Here is a 23,951-nt window from a genome sequence, read left to right as displayed (position 1 = left end):
ATTAACAAAAAAACTTCTGTACATGAGAACCTAATTTTCCCCACCGTTCTTTATCCAAGTTAAAACTCACAGTTCTCTCAATCAACTATCAGATTCACTCTTACCTTACCAAGTTTAAAAAAAAATGACATCAAAAAAAGTGAGGATTTTATTTAAAGTGGTAAGAGTTGAATTGCTTGGTAATATTAAAAGTACTTGAGTGGTACTTCCAGTGCAGTTGGAGAAGAGGGACCCAATTTACCCTCCTGCTTGTAACAAGTACAAAACAAAATAGATGAAATCATGGTTAAGACACTGGACATCAGGCAACAGAGGAAGATGATCCCTGAGAGAAGAGAAGCACGGTGAGCCCTGTGATTATTCCCGCTCACTGCCTGGACAGCGTTTCTAGATCACAGCATAGGGAGGGAGAACAAAAAACAGTATCTGAAGAAATGATGGCTGAAAAGTTCCAAGTTTCATGAAAACTATAAACCCACAGATCCAAGAGACTCCACAAATCCCAAGCACAAGAAATATAATGGGGGGGGGCGGGGGGGGACGGGGAGAGAACCTGGGAACTATACCATAGCACATCATAATGAAATTGCTTAAAACCAATGATCAAATGAAAACTCTTCAAAGCAGCCAGAGAAAAAGGTCACATTCTACATACAGAGGAATAAAGATAAGTTTGATAGAAGGTATCTCATCAGAAACAATGCAAGCAAGCAAAATAAAGATGTTTCAGACACACAAAGGCTGAAAGAAGTCATCGGCAACAGCCCATACTACAGGATACATAAAAGCCCTTGAGGCAGATGGAATATGATGCCAGAAAATATGGATCCCCACAAAGGAATGAGGAGCACTGGAAATGTATACTTTTTGTATTATTTAAATCCCTTTAAAAGAGAATTGATTGTTTCAACAAATAATGAATGTAGTGTGTGACTTATAATATAATACAAGAAAATATGTGAGAACAACTACCAAAGAGAGAAATGGAAATACGTGGGTTCTCGTGCTACAACAGAAGTGGTATACTGCCACTCAAAGATAGATGGCGGTTTAAAAAAAAAAAAAAAAAAAAAAGAAGTATACTATTAACCCTGAAGCAACCACCAAACCAGCAAAGAGTTATAGCTAATAAGTGAGCAAGAGAGAAAATAGAACCGTAAAAAAAAAACAAAAACTAGATGAATCCAAAAGAAATCTAAAAGGAAAAGGGAGCAAAGAACAGACTGAACAAACAAAACAAACAGCCAAGGTGGGAACTTTAAATCTAACCATATCGATAGTCACGTGAAATGTAAATGGTCTTAAACATCGTGATGAAAAGGTAGAATCTGTCACTCTGGATAAAAATATTCTATTTTTAATAAGTACCTGCCTTCTAATATTAAATAGAAGAAACTGAACTATGGAAAGATAAATAAGATTAACATAATCTGGGGTAATATTCTCCTAAAACAGAAATGTGAAGGTTTGGAAATAGAACAAAACAGGGGGAAAAAAAAAAAAAAAAAGGCAGAAAGGAAACGAATTTTACAGTGAAAAATGTTTCAGAAAATGTCTGGATTATCAGTTTAAACAAAAGTAGTATAAATGGATAAAAGATCAAGCACTAGGAAAATTCCTCCTTCTTTAAAGTTTACCCTGTGGTGAACACACCACCTTCGACCCTCTCCTCATCACTGTCCTCATCACTGTCACCTACGAATCCCTCGATAACGCTCAGAACCAGGCTTACATGCTTCCTCTGCAACCAAATGCTTACATCATCTTGAGCAGTTAACATTCGTGTGGGTGATCCACCTTAGCCTCCCCACAACCACCACCCTCTCTAGCTGTCAGACCTCAGATCCTGTCATTATGAAGAACAGACACAGATGCAAACTCACTCTCTGAGCATATCCTTCAGGCTCATACTCCCACCTCACTAGTTCTTTCATTTAGCTGGGACCTCAGATCAGGGGCCAGCAAATTACAGCCTGCAGGTCAAACGTGGCCCGCTGCACTCATTCATTTCTGTGTTGTGGCTACTTTCATGTTAGGATGTCAGAGCTCAGTAGCTGCAACAGGTAACATATGGCCTAAAAAGCCCAAACATTACTACTTGGCCCTTTACGGGACACCAGTGTGCTGGCCTGCTCCAGACAACAGCCCATCCCCTTACTTTTACCCATTAGCCTCCTTTTTGTCTTCACTTCCTTCCCTCCCTAGTTTTAGTTCACGGTCTATCACTGCAACTGTTCGTTAGCCAATATCCTCAAGTTACTCCTTCCTTTTGTCTCTCCATAAATTCAATGAATTCCATTATTAACTATTTTCATCCTACTTAACTTCCACCCAAGCTGTCAAGGGTGTAAACCAATGCTTCTATATAAACTCATGATCACACACCTTGACTGGACCCTTAGCTTTTCTCAATCCTACTATTTGTTATCAGTTTGTCCTCCTGCTCATTATGTTAAACCTTCTCTACTTTTCTTAAACCTGTCATACACTCTTAGCAGATAATCCAGTCTTACACATAAAACTATCATATTAAATACCCACCACCAAACTGAAACCCAAACTCACAAACCCAACACCTAACTTCTACATTCGTTCTTGGGAACAATAAAAGACATACTCCTCCCAGCATTGTCCAGCTAATTCAGAATCCAGTCCCTATCACTTCTTCAGATACCTTCCTATTTTAAATACCTCTTCTCTTTCCTTTTTATTTGCTCCTCTTCTAAGAAACCCTTGCACGCATGTACACACACACACACACACACACACACACACAACTTTCCTTGACCCCATGGATCCTTTCAGCTGTCCCTGTTCTTCACCTTCACAATCTAAACTTCCTGAAAGATGACTAAACGGAGTCTTCATTTTCCATTCATGTCTTTGTTTCTGCCCTCACCCTTCTCCTAAAACTGCCCAAAATAATGACCCATGTATCACTAAATCTTAAGGCTACTCTTCAGAACCTCTGGCCATTACTCACAGTGCTGTAGAGTCCTTTCCTGTGGAATCCCTCCCTTCTCCTGGTTTCCTTCCCACCATTAAGATAATTCTTATCAGTTTCCTTTCCAGCTTTCTACTCTTCTACCAGTTTTGTATTAGAGATCCTGGTCCTCCTCTTACTGTGCATTAAGTCCCTGGGTGAGTTCTTCCTCTCCAGCGACCTGAGTGCCCTCGGTACTACATGCTGAGGCCTCTCAAATCTACATATCCAACCCAGACCTCTGGTTGGAGCTTCAGACCCACACAGCCAGCTTCACTTGACTGCCTGACAAATAAATCCAAGAGTGAACCCATCATTTTCCAAATCTACATCTGAACTAGTTTGCAAAACTGGCAGTGTGGGGGCCATCTTTGAGTTCTGAGTGTCCCTGTTTTTCATCCCTTACGTAGAAACAAGAACGAATTCCTGCAGATTTTACTTCCTAAGTACTTCCTGAACACACCCACCCTCTTCATCTCCAGTGTCAGTGCCCTGCGAAGGCAGCTTTCCACACTCAGCCAGGTGTGTCCCATCACCCATCCAGATCCTCTCTCATATGCCTGCCACACCTGCCGCCCGTGGGGTATAAAAGCAAATCTGATCGTGAGAGTTAAGATCCTTCAAATGCCTTCTCAAAACTCTTAGGATAAAATGAGAATCCTTAACATATTTTACGAGACACGTGTAACATACTTTACCATCTGCCCCTCTGGTTAACTCTCTAGCTGCATCTAGAAACACTCCTTCCCCGGCCTTCCTCTACTAGCCAGTTATTTTATTTCTCAAATGTGCCATATATCTTCCCTCTGTCTTTCTCCTTACCTCTCATTCAACAATAATTTAGTAAGTTCACTTTCCCTGGCCAGTTCTTACTTGTCCTTCAGACGCTAACTGTTCATTTCCTGCAAAAAAGCCTTTCTTGACTGCTTAAGCCTAGACTTGGTTCCCCTGCTATTGTGCTTCTTAACACCTATTACCTTCCCCATTATACAGGTCATTTTATTGTAATCAATTTTTTCTTATCTCCCCTGTAAAAATCCAGTAAGGCACTGTTATCTCATTCACTGAATCTGGTGCTAGGTCTGACAAGCACTACATATTTAATACTTGTAAATAAATAGTTTGAAAGATCAGTAGATGAAATCACCCTTGGTACTATGTGTTGTATACTAAGAAAATAAACCTGAAAGTAGGAATTATTTCCTCTATTTTTCCCAGTTTCAGATAAGGAACAGAACAATCTCAGAAAGATTAATACCACAGGTATTTAAAGTGTCAGGGCAGAGTTAAGAACTTACACGCATAAAAGTCAAACTTCTTCTAGAGCCACTTGTTTACTTATAAACATGTTGTATATATTGCAACTAGACCTTTACTAGGTGCAAGTTTACTCCTAAATTAATATTGAAAACATTAACTAAATTAAAAGTTTACTCCTAAATTAGTATTGAAAACTTAGGAAATAAACTACTTTATATAAAAGTACTGATTGTATCCCTTCTGTGAATCAGACAAGGTAACTTTTAGGACAGGCTTTAACAAATAGCCTACATTTAAAAAAAGGAAACAAAATTAATTTAAGTGTGTCTCAAGTCAAAAGAAGAGACACCGGAGTAAGACAGAACAATTTAAAAAAACAAAGCAAAAAAACTATGCCAATGATCAACTGGTACCACTCTAAATCTCAAGGACTCAATATTCAGCTGTGGAAATGTGTACACTGAATTCAATTATAAAATCAGCGGCACGTTCAGAACTTACTTTGTAAATTTTTTTTCATACATTGTCAAATATACAAGCACTGTGGTTGGGGCGCCTGGGTGGCTCAGTGGTTAAGCATCAGACTCTTGATTTCGACTCAGGTCGTGATCAAACGGTTCGTGAGTTCAAGCCCCACATCGACCTCTGCGCTGACAGTGCAGAGCCTGCTTGGGATTCTCTCTCTCTTTGTCCCTCCCCTGCTCATGCTCGCTCTCTCTTTCTCTCTCTCTCTCTCTCTCTCTCAAAATAAACAAACAAACAAACAAAAAGCAGTGTGGTAAAATAGGAATAATATGAATTTTGGATTCTATACATATGGGGCACCTGGCTGTCTCAGTGGAAAAAACATGCAACTCTTGATCTTGAGGTCATGAGTTCAAGCCCCATGCTGGGTATAGAGATTACATACATTAAATAAATAAACTTAAAAAATATATATGTGAATTTTCGAGTCAACAGACCAGGGCTCAGATCCATATTCCCATCACTTAATAGTTGTGTGACCTTGTACAAGTTTCTCCACTTCTCGGGGTTCAAATTTCACTTAGGTAAAATTAGAGCAATGTCATCTTTAAGAGTAACTATTTTATGAGTAACTATTTGAAGCTAATATACACAAAGCACCTAAGCCCAAGGCATGTATTTCAGCAAATGATATAAACAATAATTGAGATCTTCAGATATTTGATCTTGAAATTTAATCTGAAATTATGTCAAAACATTCTCATTTGAAACATGGTAACTTTTGAACAACTTTTCTTACTATCCCTTATACCTACTAATGTGTCATTTACATCTATATTCCTTAATATCTGATTGTTTACAAAGTGCTATTTTTGTAGGGATGAAAAGACAGGAAAAGAAAAAAGAAGAAATAACACAAAAAGATAATAAAAGTTTTAGCTGTTAAAAGATGGGTCTGGCTGCAGAAAACTCCCATGGGTGAGAGAGTCCAAAAACAATATTGCACCTGCAGCTGAGGGATGAGGTTGAGGAGATTAGGAATTCTCTGTATTTGAGAAGTCTCTGAACTCCATCATCCCTTCTCTTTCTCTCAGGATTTCAAGGGCATGATGTACTTTAAAAAGCACATCTCAAAGTTCCCATTAACATCGGGGAAACCCAACAAGACACAGTTATGTCAGTGCATTACTCCATGAATTCTGGTCCTTCCAGTAAGTGGAGAACAAAGGAGAAAATGGGACGACGAGGAGGAAGAAAGGGGAAGAGGGAAAAGGAAGGAAGGTGTTGGAAAATAATCTAAATGACACTAAATGTTTGGTGCCAAAAATGAGGAGGTCAGAAAAAATAACTAATATGCAAATAATTAGAAATTAACTTGCCATCATAAGTATTATTGCTACAAAAAAACTAGGTATCAACTTCTTTTTAATCACTTAAACTTCCTTTAAAATTAGCTTACCAGAATCATAGCTTGGAGGCTTCATATCTCCCTGATTCAATTCTGTCCCATATTTCAACTTGTGGTATTTGGCTCTAACAAAGAAATAAGAAAATACAAACCATCTTAAAATATATTTAAATTAACTTTAGGATATGTAATAGGAATAGTCATCATAGCCTTCCATGGTGTCAAAGTAGTAATAAAAAGTGCTTGTCATTATTATTATTTTATTGTTGTCATACCATCAAGTGCCATCATCATAACAAATAGAATAACATTGAGAACCACAAATCTTTGTATAATTACAAATGAACGATATAACATTCTAATTTCTATAGTATTCAAATTTTCTTGATGATCGCCAAAGTACAATTCTATAAAAGCAGTAGATAAGTTTGGATTGTGAAATAAGCCTATAGAAGACTAACCTTTCTCAAAATTTACATATTTAAAAAGAAAAGTCATCTAGTGGTATGTATATACAATGGAATATTATGTGGCCATAAAAAAGGATGGGATATTGCCATTTGCAACAACATGGATGGACCCTAGAGGGTATTATGCTAAGTGAAATAAATCAGACTGAGAAAGACAAATATGGTTTCACTCATATGTGAAATTTAAAAAACAAATGAGTAAACAACAAAAAGCAGACTCAGACCTATAAATACAGAGAACAAATTGAGGATTATCAGAGGAAAGGGGGCTGGAGGCATGGGCAAAATGAGTGAAGGGGAGTAGGAGATACAGGCTTCCAGTTATGGAATGAATAAGTCACAGGAATAAAAGGCACACCACAGGGAATATAGTCAATGATATTGTAACACCATTGTATGGTGACACATGGTAGCTACAAATGTAGTGAACATAGCATAACATATAGAGATGGTGAATTACTATATTGTACACCTGAAACTAATGTACCATTGTGTATCAACTATACCCAAAAAGTGTTTTAAATCATCTGTAATACCCCTTGCCTTGTCAGGCAATTATGATTTGCCAAGAAGGCATTATAGTAAACAATCCAAAGGAGGGAGGGGGAACCAGCCCAAATCACTCATGTTGAATAAGCTATTTCAGTAGGAATGAATAAATTTTTTTTTAATAGTCAAGATATCCTTTGCCTTTTCAGGAAGCAATCAGGAAGAATTATAAACAGAAATTCTTATCTATTTCCCTTTAAAAGCTAGCTAAATGTAATTATTTATGGCTAACCTGATTTCACTATTAGGTTAGCGAAATCAGTTAGTGAAATCTCAGATGATTAAATCTGAGATCAGAAAAATAATGCAGATAAGGTAAAAATTGTAAAGGTCAACAAAAATGTCCATACTTACTTCGTGTACTTCTATGTTTTGATTGGTTTGCTTCCCCAAAATATTGAGGCCATTTGTAATATTCAATGTAAAAAGGTTACACAATAATTTGAAAAACCAAAGTAATGAAGAAGGAATGAAGGGATAATATAGCCAAATTGAAAGTTAACTTTTTTATAAAACTAATTGAGTACTTAACATAAAGAAGTTTCAATATTTCAATATTTAAATGTAAAGTTTCAATATTTAATATTTAAAGTTTCAATATTTCAGTATCATTTCAAAAATGATATAAAGGAAAATTATTTGCTCAAATGTGCAAAGTACTGGATTCATATTCATTTGCAGTTACAACAGAAAAATCAAAGTTTATATAGAGGGGAATCTTAAGAAAACATGAAAATTACAACAGCTGATGTTCTATATAAGGTAGGTGGTGGGTATATGAATAGATTTTATAATAGTCTTTATATGTTTTACATATGTATAAAATGTTTTGTGATAATATATACCCATTAGAAATAAAAAAAGGATATTTGCTTTATATATGTATATTATATATATTTAATATGCATAGAAGAGTTCTGGAAGGATACATAATACATAAGCCATTAGTTACTAAGATTTCCTTTTGGAAAGGAAATCAATGAACTGATACATAAAGGAGACCAAATTGTATTATTTGCTTAATTAACAACATGCATATATTTCTTTTTTTTAATTTTAGTAAATATTTTTGTTCCAAATTAACTAGAGTATGTTTTTCTCTATTCCTAATGCTTCTGTGAGTCACAAAGATTTCATCACCAGATTAAACATTTCCTAGTCTATTTCAATGTATTTGTAATAATGTTGATTATTAGACAGTGATATTTAAAGCCACTTTACTTACAGTTACCAGAAAGTAAATAAGGTTCTTAATGTAACTGTCGAGTTTCAGATTTTTCATCTACAATGAAACAAAATAACAATACCTCCTAGAAGCCAAATAGCAATTGAAAGTATCTGGTCTGAGGGCAGAATAAAAGCATCAACAAAATATTACGGAGTACATTTATATACATATATAGAAAAACATTTCAAACACAAAATACTACACTATAGTGCATTCTAGTGGTCTTAGGAAAAACTGCAACAGTTTATGTAAAAAAGGGAATAGAAAATATTCTTTACAATATACGTAACAAAAACAACATATTATAAACTGACATTTCATAAAAAATTAGACAAAATAAATAAAGAACTGTTGCATTTACCACAGGCTGCGTTCCCTTAAAGCAGGGTCTCTCTACTGAACTGTTAAAGTCACTGAAAAATAATTTACTCCCAGAACTCTTCTCAACTTAGTAACATTCCTTTTGAAGCCAATATGCTAAATTCACTCATATTGTTTCCTACAGTTTTAATACTTGATCTGTGTTACCTACCAATCCTCTTGTTCCCTAATCTTTTTGTCTAAATCAGATTGTAAATAAATAGCAGATCTCCTATCTAAGAACTCTATGTACGATATGTGGCTAGGCCTTCCAACTGGCCTTTATTGGGTTAAAAAAGCATAAAAATTGTATAATAATTAAAGAAGTCCCATTATACTTTTGTTTCAAAGTCTATTATAATGTGCTAGGAATATGACATAGCATCCAAATCACATTTTAAATGTTCATGCTCAGAATAACTTGATTAAATCAACGGACAGGTTCTGAATTCTCGTGACAGGTCCGGTGCTGTGCTGGCTGATGGGAAAGACCTGCAGTTCACAGTCAGTTTAGGGCGGAGCAAGGAGATGCCTAAGAGACAGAGATTAAAATAACTACAGCACATTGTGTTAAGAGTTAGGAGTCATATCAGGGGCGCCTGGGTGGCTCAGCAGTTAATCGTCTGACTTCGGCTCACGTCATGATCTCATTCTTAGTGAGTTCAAGCCCCGCATGGGGCTCTGTGCTGACAGCTCAGAGCCTGGGGCCTGCTTCAGATTCTGAGTCTCCCTCTCTCTCTGCCCCTCCCCCGCTTGCGCTCTCTCTCTCTCTCAAAACTAAATAAACATTTTTAAAAAAAGAGTTATGCGTTACATCAAATGTTATAGGAATTCGGAAAAGGGATTATCTAATTCTGTCAAAGGTGGTGTCAAGGAGAGCTACCAAAAAGAAGGTAACATACGAGATTTTAGCTAAACCTTAAAAAACCAGTGGTTTTTAGTCAGACAAATAAATTGATGAAGAGTATTTCTGTCAGAAGAAAAAGTGGGGGAAAAATACACAATGGGTCAAAAAAAATCTGTGTGTGTGTGTGTGTGTGTGTGTGTACAGGACTAGAAAGGGGCCTGGCTGTAAAAGGTTCTACTAAGAACTTGGGAAGGAAAAAACAAAATTCAATCTGGAACTTGAAGTCCCAAATAAAAAAAATAAAAAAATAAAAAAAAAAAAGAACTTGGAAATTAGCTAGATATTTTAAAGCAGGGATAGAACAATCTGTATTTCAAAAAGTGAATCCTGTGAACGTGGAAGATGAATTAGAATATGGAATTATTACAGGCAAAGAGGACATATGGGTTTTTACAGTAGTGCAGATGTAAGAGAGAAACAGGGAAAAATGGAATGTTTCAGAATTGTCTTTTATATAGTATTTAAGGTTTTTCAGTATAGAAGTTCCTGAGTAAATCTTGAATTACACACTGTGTACTCTTGAAAAATTAGATATACATTTGCTCATTTTGCATATTCTATTATACTTTAGGGAATGCCTTAAATAAATTCATTGCTAGGTGAGTAATCTTTCTCTAATGTTAAAGATTCAGTTTCACTTAATTTTGGATCTTTTTAAATGGGACTACTTAGAAAATCAATAACACAGCAATTCTAAATTATGATCCTTACACTTAGGTGTGTCAGGTTAAATGACAAGACGTCTAGAATTTGCTGTTCTAAAATAGATCAGGATGAAGCAAGACTGACAGGAACATTAACTGCTAAGGCTTGGAGGTGTATATAGAAGATATTACTCTCTTTACATTTATGTTTCAAATTTTCCTCAAAAAAAAACTTCTTAAAAATTCTTTGCTTAAAGCATTAGAAAAATAATTTCAGAATCAAAAGAACTGAAATGTTCTACAACTCCAAAATCTGTAAAACTTCCTGGCGTTAGGGCATTAGAAAAATAATTTCAGAGTTAAAGAACTGAAATGTTTAAGACTCTAATCCACAAAGAAATGCTTTGTTACTCCTTAATTTATTACACTTAAATAGTGCCATAGTATCAGGAATAATCTCAAATCATTCCATAAATCTCAGAAGATACAAAATCTTTTCCAGGAGAACTCCATTAGTTGAAAGAAAACAAAATGTCTTCCCTAGACCCAGCCAGTTCTTTATCTCTTCTGTTCTTCAAAGTCAAACTACTTGAAAAAATAAGCGACTATATCTGTCTCCACTTTATCTGACCTTCTCACCCCTCAAACCCCTGTGATCTGGTTTGTGTTCCTGCTACCTCCCTGAAGCTCTTCTGGCAAGGCCATTTACAAGCTCTGATCTGGCAAATCTGGATGACTACTTTCAGGTTACAGCTTACTTAGAGGCGGTGTGGCATCTACAATTGTCAAACTCCCACTTTCTTTAGCTTGCTTGCAATATACTGCTCTCTCCTTCCTTCTCCGACTGTTCCTTTGCTGGTTCTTCTTCCTCTCCCTCTTCCTCAAATTTTTCCATTTCCTGTGGCTCTGGCTGATTCTTCTCTTCCCACAACACTTGTTTCAACTACTTGTTGAACTTGTTCAACTGCTTGTTTCAACTACTCCTACAACTTTATCCACAGTATTAATGAGCCCCAAGTATACATCTCTAGTCATGAGCCTTACTCTCATATCTGCTTTTCAACCCTTCTTTTTTCTTTTTTTTTTAATGTTTATTTATTTTTGAGAGAGAAAGAAAGAGACAGAGCACAAGCAGGGGAGGGGCAGGGGAGGGAGGTACAGAATCCAAAGCAGGCTCCAGGCTCTGAGCTGTCAGCACAGAGCCTGATGCGGGGCTCAAACCCACAAACTGTGAGATCACGACCTGAGCCGAAGTCAGATGCTCAACCGACTGAGCCACCCAGGCGCCCCTCAACCCTCATTTCTTAATCTTTAATTCATTTGATAATTTAACAAAACTTTCACTCAAGCCAGGAACCTGGGAATCATTCTTGAATGATCTTTCTTCCTCATCCCCTATATCCAGTCATCTCCAATTTTTATGGATTCTACTTAAAATGTTTCATAGCTGATGCCTCTTCTATTCTAGCAGCTACTATGTTATAATCTCTCATCCTAGACTATTAGAATCTTCCTGGTTCTACTAACAGATCTTTCCAGTCCATCCCCATACTGAGGTCAGGGTGATCTTTCTAAAATCTACTTCACACTAGTCCATGCTCCTTTCAACTGCACAACTAAATGCAATATGCATTCCTAGACCAGGAAAAAAAATACTATAAAAATCATTACTGGGGTATTTGGTGGAAAAAAATGCTATAAAGATCATCACCAGAACATATGAATATGGGCTATATTAAACAATAGAACTCTATCAACACTAAGTTTCCTTAATTTTGATAATGAGTTGTAATTATATAAGGGAATGTCCCTGTCCCTGTTCACAGAAGATATATACGGAGGTATTTAGAGGCATAAGGGGTATAATGTCTTCATCTAAGTAGCAAATGATCCAGGAAAAAAGCAGTATGTCTACACAATGAGCATACCAGTAAATATAGCAAAATGTCAACTGGTGAGTCTGGGTAAAGGGCATGTAGTTCTTGAACTTCTATAAGCTTGAGAAATTTTATAATAAAAGGTTCTGAAAAACCTTCAAAGTTTCCTATTATATGTAAGATAAAATTTTGAACTCCTTAGCCTCTCCATGATCTGGTTCTTGCCCACATCTATCATTATCACTTATCAAATCACAACTAACATCTTACCCTCCTCCATACACCGTGACTGTAAATTTCTGAACGCACCAAACTGCTTTGTTCCCTGCCAAACATACACTCTCTACTTCCTGAACCTTGCTTATCTGGCAAACACCTGATTTTTTATGATGCTGTTCAAGTCTCACCTCCTCTTGTTACATCCTCACTTCTACTTACTTCTACCTTCCAGATCCCAATAACCACTCCCTTCTTTGTGACCCCACTGTACCCTGTACAGACATCTTCCATAGCACTCATGATACTGCACTGCATTTTTGTGGTTTACAAGTCTGTTTCCCGCTACTCTGAGCCCTTAAGGACAAGGACAATGACCTTGTTTATACTCAGCTCCAGCACAGTGCTTAAGTTGGATGGATACAGCAATGACTATATTTAATGAGGAGGGCCTCTCTCTGCCTCTCTCTCTCTCTCTCTCTCTCTCTCTCTCTCTCATTCACACACACACACACACACACACACACACACACACACACGCCGCGCGCATGCAATATCCTTGGTTACTTGAGTACCTGTATATTTTAATTCTACTGTATGATGATAGATGGTAAAGAGTACAGACTTCAGAATCAGACAGACCTGCAGGATCTGAACCACAGCGGTACTACAACTTTGCAACTCTACTTACTCAAGTTACTTAGTTTTTAAACCTCAGGGCCTGGTGCACAGTACTTAATAAAGTCGCCATTAATGTTATTATTCTTTCTCTTTGATGACACCTGTAATTTACATTGCTTAAAATCTCAAATATTCCCAAATTGCACACTTTTAAAAGTAGTTCCTCACCCACACCATCTCTCCAATACAGCTTTCAATCAAACTCTCAAGGAATAAAAAAGAATCATCTCTTTTTTACCAAGAGGTCAACGTGTTTTCAATTTCTTGTGCCATTTAAAGATCTCACGTAAAGGTGAAAATGAGTTCTAATAAAGTTTAATCTATTTCTTGATATCCATAAATATTATCTGTTAAATGCTTTTTTATGACAGTTTTGCAAACAGCCCATTCATCAACTTAAAAAAAAGTGAGAAAAGCATGTGATCAAAACAAGCAAAATAGAGAATTTCAGTATCGCCTATCAAGTACTCAATTACCTAAAACAAAAAAACTGTCTCATGTTGCTGACAAAAAATTCCAAAGACCACCTGTTAAAACATATACACTTTTAATTCATACAAAAATTTCCTAAACTCTCATCTATGACCTATTGTCCTTTCCCTGTGAACCGAGGTTAGACACTAGCAACACAGAAAGAGAAGATTCACTTCTGGAGAGATATGAATAGCTCATAGCAAAGGAACAAAATACCAAAAAAGTCTAGAAAAAGATCTCAATCCAGTCTGCTTTTTCCCCAAAGAAAATACACCAAACTGAATACCAGATGATGAGGAAAAGGCATTAGAGAAATTTCCTTTACAACTCAAAAACGAGTTCAATCCCATAAAGAAATGGATTATGACAGCTCAGGAAGCACATAAATTTCCTTAGAAAGGACAGGGCAGGGGGAAAATGTTGCTAAACTTTTAAAAAAATCATACAAATCGGTTTATTGTTCATGACCATTAAACAGTCACGATAACATTCAATATTACAACCATTTGTAAATGTGCATTACAGGTACTATTTTTGTAATTCAAAAGTATAAAGTATTAACATTTGGATTTGTTTTAGGAATAACAAAAATTAGTCCAGTCTTTAAAGAGAACACAGCCTTCCATCCCACTGAATTACCTTTCCTGTTTAAGAGCATACTCCAGCATTTTGATCCTCCTCACAAGATCTTTCTTCAAATTTTCTTGACCTTTTCTTTCCCCCTGAAGGAAGGCAATCTGGGCCTGAGTAGAGAAAAAAAGAAGAAGAAGACAAAACTCAGTTTGGACCAAACAAAAAAAGTTTTTAACTCAGCTGAAGAAAGAACCCTTGGAAGATAGGGCACTTAGATGCAAATATGCTTCCTTTACATATATGTCACAAAATATGTAAGCATATAGAAAGGCACTGATTGCAAGGGGGAAAAAACTTTTTTTTTAATACACATTTTACTTCAGACTAGGGATGTTAAAACAGGTAATGTATATCCTCTAAGAGTCTATAATCTAAAACAATCAATATAAATGCAGACATATGCAAAGAATACAGTATAGTTTGCTCAAATGTTGTGGCATTAAGGGGATTTCTCTTTTATAAAAAATGAAGATGGGGAAAGGGGGAAAATAAAATGAGTTCTTATAATATCATCGCAAAGTAACAGTTCTCAGAGCTTCACTACATATTTAAATCTTATGATGGATTTGAGATTGTCTTGAAAGACTTTATTCTGGACCTCCCCTACAAATGAAAAGTAGCTGCCTTTTCTCAATCCCTACCTTTCACCCCACCTCCTTTTAGGAGATTTAACATGCAGGGAAAAAAGTGAAAGTTCAAAAAAGGAAAATCAGAGACAATGGCCCTCCAGAGGTTCCTAGCCCCTCCAAGGAATAAAGACAAAAAAACAAAAACAAAAACAAACCCTACGGTTTAATATGTAAACAAACTGTAAAACTCATGTCTTCAGAAACACAGCTTGGGCAAAGTGGCTCTCCAGAATATCTAAAAAGACATGTAGAATTGAAATAGTAACTTCCACTTAAGGAACTGAAACTGTGTTGCAAACACTAACTAGTTAAAGTAATACATAGGGCATTTAAGGGGCCTCAAAGATTGCTATATCAATTTCACTGTTCTCATGTTTTCCCCTCCCATTTCTATTACATTAACCCAGATGACAATGTTATTTATATTTCCACAGTGCTTTAACAAGCAATAACTTGTATTTAATGATGACCTTACCACATCCCTAAGAAATTGTGGATTGTCCAACCAAGGTTTAGTGAGTGAGCCACTAAACTTACTTCTACTCCATTTGAATAACATTCCTTTCTGTTTTTTCAATGCCATAATGAACATAAAGTCCAATTCACCAAGCATCTTATAACTTTAAAAATGAAGGTAGTGCTGTTTTTGCTCTCGTTTCAGTAAGCTCTTAAAAGTTACAGAACCTAAATGTCCATCAACTGATGAATGGATAAAGAAGATGTGGTTTATATATACCACAGAATACTACTTGGCAATGAGAAAGAATGAAATCCTGCCATTTGCAGTAACGTGGATGGAACTGGAGAGTATTATGCTAAGTGAAATAAGTCAGTCAGAGAAAGACACCATATGTTTTCACTCATATGTAGTACTTGAGAAACTTAACAGAAGACCATGTGGGAAGGGAAGTGGGGGGGGGGGGGGAGGCGAGGAGTGACAAACAGAGAGGGAGGGAGGCAAACCATAAGAGACTTAAATACAGAGAGCAAACTGAGGGTTGATGGGGGTGGGGAAGAGGAGAAAGTGGGTGATGGGCATTGAGGAGGGCACTTGTTAGGATGAGCACTGGGTGTTGCATGAAAGCCAATTTAACAATAAATTATATTTTTTAAAAAGTTACATTGCAATTAAAAGGATTATTTCCATCTTATTGAATTAAAAATCGTCCAAAAACAATTGTATACACAAGGAAGAGGCATCAAATATCTACACTACCTACACTTAATGATCATAAAACCTTTTGAAATTATGTACTCTACAAGGCAATCATTATTTTATGTAAGCATAATAATAATTTCATTTAAAGCTGACAAAAATGGAAGTCCTGACAAAAGGATATGATAGTCCAACTGGTTTGACCAAACAGTGCTTTGGCATAGAATTCTTTATACTCTTCAAAATGGCTTTAATAAAAATAATAATCTAATCAGCATACTTATGTAATCAAAGTAATAATAACATCAACGATCAATGTCTTCCACTATATATCCTTCGAGTTTTATATTTCTGTCTCCATCGTGGTCCCTGGATGCTTCTCAAACTTCAGTCCATAATACTGGAAAAGTCTTTACTGTGACTCATTTCTGAACCCACCAACCACTCCTTGCGTTCCCAGTACACTTGCTTCTCCATCTTCCTGTCAATTCACATATTGGATTAAATATTTAACAAAAATAAAAGACCCAGAACTGTTAAAGAGAAAGATTGCAGAGAAGATAGAGTTACCTGGAAAGAAAAACAAAAAAGATTAACAGGAATATCTGTGTTATTTCTTGATGATCACAGAACACCTCTGTGGTATTTCTGCCGAAGATGCATAACCCGAAATGCATCATAAGGAAACAGGCAAACTCAACTTGAGGGACATTTTACATTAGGTTTCTTGTAATGTTCAAAAGTGTCAGGTCATAAAAGTCAAGGAAAGACTGTTTTAGATTGAAGGAGACTAAAAAGGCATGAAAACCAAGTATAATGTATGATTCTAAACTGGATTTGGGTACAAAAGGACATTATTAGGACAAGTGATGAAACATGACTGGGGTCTGAGGATTAGATGGTAGTAATATATCCAGTGTTAACTTCCTGATTTTGATGGTTATATGTTGTTACATAAGATAGTACTTATTTATAGGAAATAAACACTTTTAAAGTATTTGGTGGGAAACAACAGGCTATCAGATTAGCTGACAACTTGTCGTCAAATGGTTTCTGTGGGGGCGTCTGGGTGGCTCAGTTGGTTAAGTGTCCGACTTCAGCTCAGGTCATGATCTCACAGTTTGTGAGTTCGAGCCCCACATCGGGCTCTGTGCTGACAACTCAGAGCCTGTGGCCTGCTTTGGATTCTATGTCTCCCTCTCACTCTGCCCCTCTCTCGCGCTTACGCTCTTACTGTCTCTCAAAAATAAATAAATGTTAAAAATTTTTTTTTTTTTAAATTCTGTGTATTACCCTTGCGACAGTTCTGTCAATACAAGATCTAAATTTTCTTCTTAATTTTGAAACACTGTACCAACTTCCTTAATATGATAAGATACAAGTTCAATTCAAAGTTAGCATCATGCATAATGGAAAAACCCAAGAGGTACTGACAATCAGGAACAAAACAAGGATGTCCATTTTTCATCACAAATATTTAACCATATTCTGGAGGTGGTGGCCAATGCCATTAGTCAAGAAAGAAATGTTTAAAAACAGAAAAGAGGAAATAAAATCATCATTATTTGCAAACGATACAAGTGGATACATGGAAAATCCAAGGAAAATCCAAGGAAACTGACTACAAACGTATTTAAGAAAATAGAGGAATTTTAGTAAATTGGCTACATATTAAAATAAATTAAAACCCACAAGGGGCACCTGGGTGGCTCGGTCGGTAAAGCATCCAACTCTTGCAGGTCATGATCTCACTGGTTCATGAGTTCGAGCCCTGCATTGATTGAACTCTGCACTCAGAGTACAGAACCTGCTTGGGATTCTGTCTCTCCCTCTCTCTAGCCCTCCCCTGCTTGTGCATGCATGCACATGCTCTCTCTCTCTCTCTCAAAATAAATAAATAAACTTTAAAAGAGTTTAAAAAAATTAAAACGAATGAGCTTCTATAAAAAGTTAACATAATTATAGAAAGCAATCCTGTTTATAATAACAAAAAAAAGCTGATTAGAATAAATCTTTCAATAAAAAAATAAAAGCCATGCAAAGAATACAGCACACAATGATTCTAAAGTATAAGTGGAAAACTAAATAAGCAAAATAAACAAATTATTTAAAATTCCTGAAATATTTTAAAACATATTTCTATAGTCACTTAAATGGTGGTACTGATGCATGAACAGAGAGCTATGGTATGGGCAATCAAAAAAAAAAAAAAAAAAAACAAGCTAATATATAGAGGAATTTGGTATAAGCTAAAGGGGACACTTCAGATCACTGGGGGAAACATGGATTATTCAATAAATGTTGATGGGCAGCTATCTGGAAAATATTTCTCACATCAAAACAAATATTAAAAATTTTTCAAAGAACCCCGAAGTATTTGAAAAAAAGGTAGGGTTTGCTTTTGTTTTAATAATCTCAGGGTTAGGAATGCCTTTCTGAGGATAAGACAAAACCCAAAGCCATAAAAGACTAATAAATTTTATCTCAAAAAATATTTACACATATAGCAATTAAAAAGTTACTGAAAAACTATTATGAGAAATAAGATAATTCTTTTTTTGACAAATGTCAAAACAAAATAGAAAATGTAGTCATATCACAAATCACGAGAGTTTGCTTTTCTTAATATAGTAAGAGCACCTAGCAATAAGATAAAAATCAAGGACTCCAAGGACTCAACAGAAAAACATACAAAGGACATGTTGATAGAAAGGAAATACAAAAAGCTCAAACTTATTAAAAAGATGTTTAACGTCACATGTAAGAGAATACCAACTGAAATTATAATCAGATTTCCCCTTTTCTATCAGACTAACTTCAATAATGTAATAAAACAATATGTCAGGGGAAAAAGGCATTTGTCAGTTTCACTACAGTGGACAATTTGGTAACATCCATCCACTCTGCAAATGCACACACTCTTTACTCAGCAATTCTAATTCTAGATCATTACCCTTCAAATATATTTGCACATGTGTGAAATGATATATTGAAAAATTACACCCAAAAATGTATGCATAATCCAAATGTCCATCTACAGGGAACTGGTTACATTAATTATGAATAAAACTAATAGAAAATCAGGTCCTCAACTAATATCTTTTAAAAAAAAAAAAAGAGGAAGAAAAAGCTGATGTCTTAAATTTTTTTCCCTCTGGAAAACTCTACTCAGAAAGTTAGAAACAAAAGATCTGAAAACATATGTTCTGACAGACTAATTTTCTCTATAAAAATCACCTGAGTCTAAAACATAACAACTGGCATAAATTCTACCCTTTCAAAATAATAGGTAAATCCCAGGTAAAGGTTTTTCTAATATGGTAAGATACTATTGTTTGAATTGGATTATTTAACTGAAAAAGGCAGGAGGAAGATGGAGACTGAAGGGAAGAAAAGACTGAAAGAAAGAATGTAAGGGAAGGAAGAAAGGAAAAAACAAAGAAAATAGGAAAAAAAGTGGGCTACATCTATACAAAGGAAAGCTACCCATTTGTTACAAAGAAGACAGTTCTTATTATATTGATATAGAATGAATTCCAAGATAGATTAAATGAAAATAAAAGCAAAACACAGAACAACGTATGTAGTTTGCAACCATTTGGTTTAAAAAAAAAAAAAGGTAAATATACTATTATGCTTCTCTGTATAAGTAATAACCCTGGAATGATTCACAAATATGTATCCATTCTGAATGTCCTCAAAGAAAACAACCAGGTGGCTGAGAGAAAGAAGAACAGAGTTAAAACTACCTTTAAATGTACATGTCCCTCCTTATGCCTTCTGAATGCTGTCCTATAGGCATGTTACTATACTATATAAGTCCCTTAACTGAAAAACTTAAAAACGATTACAGCCAAATTAAGTCACTAGATCTGGCTCCACAAGCCACCAGTTTGTAGACTTGGTCTTGGATGTTTCAATCCAAATACATTATTTTTATAAAAGAGAAAAAAAAAAAAAAAGCACCAAGAGATTGAGTTTATGCCCCTAAAGAGCACAGCATTCTCACAAATGAACTAAGATGACAGTCCAAGACCATAAATGAATCACCACCTGGAAAACTCAAGGCACACATGCAACATAGTGGGAGTATTACAAGGATATGACAGACAATACATTGTCCAAAGGGCCCCTTAAAAGTTCTCCCTGCACACCACTATAGCAGAATTCCTTCTAAACTAAGAGAGACAGATTTCTAGGGAGCAAATATATTCCGATACTGTCCAGTAATATGGAAGTGATGCATTCAGTAATTGAATTTTTCATCGCATAGGCTCACTTCCCTCTGAACTACGTAAGCTACAACTTGCCTACTTTCTAAAACTCTCACTTCTGCCTTCACTAATGTCACCTCAACATTCTTGGAGTGAACTCTTCTGAACTTTCCAGAGTTCCAGGAACAAAAGATTATGACATGCAATTGAAATCTTAAGAAAAAAAGTAGAAAAATGAAGTAAATTCAATATGATCAAGTAGATAAAGTATGAAAATAGCTTTCAAGTATTACAGATAGAATATTTTTTAAATTGTAAATCATCATACATCCATTTATGTGTACAGGGAAACCTAACGGTAATGGCACATATTTTTGAAAAGAAAACTTTGGAATTACCTTCAAGGAAAATAAAAGTTAGAATGCATACAAGCCTTATTAAGATTTTACATTATTTACCTAAAATTAGGTCTTCATTTCCTAACCATTAGAAATAAAAAAACATAAAAACAGCAATAACTGGATATTTTACAACCTAAGTCTACATGGTAAACAAAAATTAATTTCTGTATTACTTTCCAATTCCAATTTGTCAAGAGGACATATATAAGGAATATAAACCTGCTATATCTAAGGTTTATCTGCACACACAGGAATATCTAAAAACAAATTATTTTAAATGTACCATTTAATTTATTGAAACCATTTAAACTATCTTGTACTCTAAATCTTAAAAGGTTTCAAATTCAAAACTGAAATCACTGTAAAGCATTTTCAAAAAAGAAAAATACGCAAAATATTAGCTTGGGTTGGACACTTTTCAGTTGTTTCTTGCTCATCTGCAATGGGCAGAGCACTCACTTTTGCAAAAATCTGAAGTATGAGAAAACTTGACCAATTTAAGCTTCTCATTTTCCATTTGAGCATAAACTCACAAATAACAAGAGAAATCCTTGAAAAATAAAAGTGAATAATACACTTTACTTAAGCTAAGTAATAGCATACAATGAAGTTTCAATAATTTGCTTTATATCCTAACACCTTTATAAACTACACTTGTTCCCTCTGAAAAACTTTGGATTACATTGCTCTCTTAAATTCTGGCTGCAAGCTGGTTTTCTTTGGCACACAACTGTTGCCTCTAGCAGCCCTCTCTCCTAAAGACAGTGTGACCACTCAGAGACATCATCAGACTGTACTGTAAAGGAATCAAAGAGAGGACTTGCTATAACACACATTGCTCGGGCCAGGCTCCACCCTCGGTCTGGAATGGGCCTGAGAATTTGCATTTCTAGCAAGTACCCAGGTGATGCTAATGCTGCTATTCTGGGACAACACTTGGAGAACCACTGACCTACACCATCTGTGACATAGTTAGAAAGCCAAAAATAAAGCAAATAGGCCGTTAAAGAGCAAGAAACAGAGCTGTCCCAGAACCCCAGCTCTCTATGCCACAGAAGTACAAAGTGTTATATAGGCCCTCAAGCTGACAGACAAAGACACATTAGCTGTTTTCTCTGCCAAATTTCTTGTTTATGACTGTATTTTTAGTAGTCTCGTGATAAAAAAAAATAAAATTGATCATTTTTCATTCAGTTAAAATCACATCTTTAGAGAATACCTATTACCCACCACAGTCCAAATTATTGTAAAGATAAAAGGAAAAACAAATAAAACCAGGTTCCTACTCACAGTGCGCTTCCAATCTAGTGATGGTGCAAGACCAGAACACGTATGTATAGAAAAAAGCTAAGGGGCACCTGGGTGGCTCAGTCAGTTGGGCATCCGACTTTGGTTCAGGTCATGATCTCACAGTTTGTGAGTTTAAGACCTGCATCAGGCTCTGTGCTGACAGCTCAGAGCCTGGAGCCTGCTTCGGATGCTGTGTCTCCCTCCCTCTCTGCCCCTCCCCTGCTTGTGCCCTCTCTATCTCAAAAGTAAATAAACATTTAAAAAAAATTTTTAAAGAAAAAAGCTAAGACCAGAAAATGAGGTCTCCTAGTAACTGAGGATTTGAGTAGTAAATTTAGTAAAATATTCACATTTATTCATTTAACAATATTAACTGAGCACCTACCTTGCACCAGGCACAGTTATTGACACTAGGGCTATGATAGTAACAAAACAAAACAAAACAAGTCTAGTAGAAGAACCATTGTATGCCGAATACAACACAGATGGACCAGTAGCATATGTTGTATGTAACTACAACCAGAAACACAATTATAGGCAAAAGCATTGAATATAAAAAATAAACACAAAATACAGTGGGATGCCTATTCAATTCTGGGGTCAAGTACAAAACTGATGTTCATCTCAGAAACTGTATTTTAATCTAGTAGTAACTTTACAGCTAGCTTTATCTTTTAACAAATGGATGAGTTTCCTGAAATTTTCCTCATAAAAGCTCCATGCTATTATTTTTATTTATCTAGTATTCCTTTCCAGAAAAGATGAGGAATTTTTTTTAAGAGACAGATTATGTCTGAAGTTCTACAAGAGACAGGGGTGTATTCTTTCACAGCAATCCCACCATCCCTAAATACATGATTACAAATATAAACTGCCCTACACAAGAAACTCTCCACTGGTCAAATTCACATTTAAAACACTAAATTAATTACATACACATTATCAGGTGACGGCAAAATATAAATAATCGTACATCAGGTTTCTTGACTCCTTATAAAGGTTCCTCTATCCCTCAACCAATCAATTCTCACAGCATGTCCTCCTATATCTCAAATCTTTACAAATGTTTCTAACGTTTGCGCAAATAAATGGAAACTTCATATACATATGTACGTGTGTATATATACCTATGTGTGTATATTACATGTGTAGACACACATACATGTATATGTAATATACAAGTGTATTAGATCAACATATTGTGCACTATAACTTGCACAATGTTATGTGTCAATTATATCTCAATAAAGCTGGAAAAAGGAAAAAGAAAAATATGTACATATTCATATACATACACAGAGTGAAGTGAGAGAATAAGATATCAGTCAAGGGATAGATCTGTGAATATGCAGTATAATAAACTTGACATTCAAAGATGTAATATTCACAGTTATCACTGTTTGAGAACCACCCAGAAAACATTCCATTAAGACGATGTGAGGCTAGAGGCCAGATCCAGAGTAAATGCTAGCCTAAACAAGCATTCACATCTCAAAGGTCGAAAGCAATAACTCTAAAATAATTTTTTAAAAACTAAGCTTCTTTATCAAAAATGTCTCCTCCCAACCCCAAAGAAAGCCAAACGGCTAGCAGTGGTGTTGGAAGTGAAGAAAAACATAAGTACTAAGAAAGTGACAGCTCTTAGTCAGAAAATGTCAAATTTGGTAACAGCTTGTAAGTATGAATGTGAACAAGTCCACCAACTGTTCTATACAAAAAAAAAAAAAAAAAAAAAAAAAAAAAAAAATCATTAAACTGACTCAGCAAGTGTTCCAACCTGAGCAAAATCGATTCATCAAAAGAAATAAAACTTTCATTAACACTGAGAAGACTATTAACTTAACAGGAATTCATATATACATATGAAACGTGACTCTCAAAGGAAATAAAATTCAGAGGAAGCAAGGATCCCACACAAAGAGGTCTGAATTTTAAAACCTGAGGATTCACAAAAAGTCTCAGAAAGTATTCCTTGCATATGAAAAGTTTTCTACAATGTATCATTTTCTTTATGGTCAGAAAACTTCAAAGCAGTTCTGAACATGTTTTACACCAATCTAATTCCCTTTCGATTGATATATAATCTCTAAAGAAACAGTCTTCAAG

At 35.5% G+C, this 23,951-nt stretch overlaps 1 protein-coding gene across 4 annotated transcripts in view; it reads right to left on the bottom strand.

Annotated features, from left to right (window-relative positions):
* The window catches only part of STRN (striatin), a 93,683-nt gene that overhangs the window by 48,452 nt on the left and 21,280 nt on the right, over positions 1-23,951 (bottom strand). For all 4 annotated transcript variants that reach the window (XM_019447564.2, XM_019447573.2, XM_019447584.2 and 1 more), the window contains exons 2-3: positions 14,162-14,265; positions 6,168-6,241 (exon numbers count right to left, since the gene is read on the bottom strand). In XM_019447564.2, the coding sequence (XP_019303109.1) occupies positions 6,168-6,241; positions 14,162-14,265 (178 nt within the window). The remainder of the gene's footprint in view (positions 1-6,167; positions 6,242-14,161; positions 14,266-23,951) is intronic.

Source organism: Panthera pardus, unplaced genomic scaffold (genome assembly GCF_024362965.1).
Source record: "Panthera pardus isolate Hobbes unplaced genomic scaffold, ASM2436296v1 HiC_scaffold_26, whole genome shotgun sequence".
Classification (NCBI taxonomy): domain Eukaryota; kingdom Metazoa; phylum Chordata; class Mammalia; order Carnivora; family Felidae; genus Panthera; species Panthera pardus.
The sequence above is the reverse complement of the archived record's forward strand: the minus strand, read 5'-3'. Positions and strand labels throughout refer to the sequence as shown.